Source organism: Penaeus vannamei, chromosome 21 (genome assembly GCF_042767895.1).
Source record: "Penaeus vannamei isolate JL-2024 chromosome 21, ASM4276789v1, whole genome shotgun sequence".
NCBI classification, from domain to species: Eukaryota; Metazoa; Arthropoda; class Malacostraca; order Decapoda; family Penaeidae; genus Penaeus; species Penaeus vannamei.
In genome coordinates, this window is record NC_091569.1 from 9,910,413 (window position 1) to 9,913,213 (window position 2,801).

Below are 2,801 nucleotides of genomic sequence, written 5' to 3' on the forward strand. Positions count from 1 at the left end.
TAATTCTAAAATAAGAAAAAAACCTTGGTTAATCAATTGGTTTATATTCACTTTAGATTGATGAACCCTTGTATAACTGTACAAGAGATAATGATGTTGATTAATGCCTTTAGTGATGGCTATCTTCTGCTGACAATGACGATGAAAATGAGGACGATTTGACAATGTTCATTAAAACGATAACGATAATGGTGATGGTAATGATAATGGTTATGATAATGAGACTTCATTTCTTCACTCCAGAGCGGGATTGGACGGCGAAGCGTGTATGTTGAGGGCGGTGTGTGAGGTAGGGGAATCCCCCTTGGAAGAATATGGAATGTTCGGGGAATTCCTTAACCTTATATTCACGTAAGTAGATTTATCGTTTGCGGGGAATTTGCCTTCTGCATTTTTTATTTTTTGTATGTGACAGTAATTCACGTCTTGATGTCAATTCTGAACGTGTCTTATTGCATATTGATATCATTTCTTTATGATGAATGAAAAAAATGCTATACATGACAGTAAAAATTTCAGAAGAGAAAACGGTGCTCGATGTAAATGATTTCTGTTTCATTAGGCCTGGTTTCGGAGCGGACGGCAACCACCACGACTTCATCGAGGCGGAAGACTACGGCAGGAGCTACGGGAACTGCTGGTCTGCCTTTCCTGACTGCCCAATGTCGATGAGGGAGATGCTTCACGAATTCTTCCTAAATAACGCAGATATCCCTACGAAAAAATAGTTTTACGTTTTCTTTGATTTGTATCACACAGTTCCTTGTGCGTTTTGCAGGGGGGACGCATTAAGAATAGAACATATATATGTTTTTGTTTTATCTTTTTCCTGTTGTAGTTGTGACAGATAATGATAACATTATCGTCACATGATGACGGACTAATCACCGTTTCACCATTTTGTTGATATTTATATATATAAGTTATTTGTTGATTACTCGTATTGTTAAACTATTTATTTGTTTGTATTTATTTGTACAAATGTGATCTATCTATTTATTATATTTATTGTTAAATTGATAATAAATAACATTTACAAATGGACAGCGAGTGCTATCTCTGACAATACCACAAAAAATAAATTTACCTGGAAAATTCAGCTTCAGGTTAAATTTAATGAAACTGACTTTCCGGTTCATATCCATTTCAAATTCATATCATGCAACTACAACTAACCGTCCTTCATCGTTTTCGGCGAAATATTATGCTGGAAATGTCTTCAAAACAACCTTATTACCAAATACAGACATCAAGGAAGTCCTTTAGCGAAAAAAAAACGAAATTCACAAAACAAAGAACCCTTTCTGTGTATGAGTAGTGACTGACATGTAATGGAATCTGAGAGACGGAAATGATGCAGTAAATTTTATGACGCAACTTATGCTGCGAAAGAAATTAATATACTCTGGACATCATTGACCAGGTAAATGTAAAAATGTTTTTCCATGCGGTGCGAAGTGGAACTCAACCAAGAATACTCGGCTCGTTATAGTTGTTATAGTTGTAGTAACAGTAATAATAGAAGCACTAGTAGTAGAGATTGTTGTAGTAGGAGTATAAATAGCAGTAGGAACAGCAGTTGTTATTTTTTCTTTTTACTTGGGTTAATAGCAGTGGAAAATACAACCGTTTTTTGCCATAAGTGCTGTGTCAGAAGGCTATCGCGAGAAGGTCAAGTTCACAGAAAATGTAAAAAAGTCATTCATAAAGAGCGTCAGTCTGTAAATAAGTTATCGCAAAAAGATCACGGGCGCAAAGCAAGGCAAGGTCACAAAAATATTTATCACGAAGATTGTTGCAAACAATAATGACACACACACACACACACACACACACACACACATACACACACACACACACACACACACACACACACACACACACACACACACACAAACACACAGACACAGACACACACACACAGACACACACACCCACACACACACACACACACGCACACACACACACACACACACACACACACACACACACACACACACATACATACATACTGAGCATGAAGTTCAGTAACAGTTTATGTTTAAGGAGGTCAACAGAAATGTCTAAATTTGGGGAGGAATTTCCGTATCAGAAGACCTGTCAAGAGATTCTTGTGAAAACCATGCATGAATTGGAATGAAGGATTAAACAAAGGAAATTGTTTTATAAAGGTTTGTAATGGAATTGTTTTATACCTGCCCCCCCCCTCCCACCCTTTGATGATACCACATCAGGAGAGATATGAATTTTCTCAATTTCATATTATTTCTTGAAACAGTAGTAAAAAAGGCACATCTTTCCTCTGAGCAATTTTTGGCTTAACTTGTTGCATGACTTGTGCTATCATATCTGACATTGGCACTGTCATAAAACTTGTGATTTCCAAGCGTGTAGTACTGCTACCCCCCCACCCCCACCCCCACCCCCCCACAACCTCATATACCAGCGCCGCTCCTGTACCTGAATCTAAAAATAGAAAAGCGTTTTCCCTTCATGTATAATTAGCTATAGGAACCGAAGTGTGTATATCATTTTGTATAACTTCCCGTGTGTTATGTACGATAGGGTCTGTGTTCGTATTTTTTCTTCGGTGTACAGACCCACTCTCTTTGAAGAAGCTCATAATCTATTTTCATTATCATTATTATTATTATTATTCATTATAGCTGTGAGTTTGGCGTGTTTGTTCAACTTTCCCTTTCTCTCTCTATCTTTCCTTCGCACTTTGTCTCTCTCCTTTCCTCTCTGGTTCTCTCCTACGTTCCCCCGCTTTTCTCTCTCTCTCTCTCTTTCTCTCTCTC

At 37.6% G+C, this 2,801-nt stretch overlaps 1 protein-coding gene across 1 annotated transcript in view; it reads left to right on the forward strand.

Moving 5' to 3' along the window:
• The window catches only part of LOC113827893 (uncharacterized), a 12,264-nt gene extending 11,279 nt beyond the window's left edge, over positions 1-985 (forward strand). The window contains exons 4-5 of the mRNA XM_070136293.1: positions 244-351; positions 563-985. Of these exons, the coding sequence (XP_069992394.1) occupies positions 244-351; positions 563-728 (274 nt within the window). The 3' untranslated portion in view covers positions 729-985. The remainder of the gene's footprint in view (positions 1-243; positions 352-562) is intronic.
• Positions 986-2,801: the final 1,816 nt, after the last annotated feature.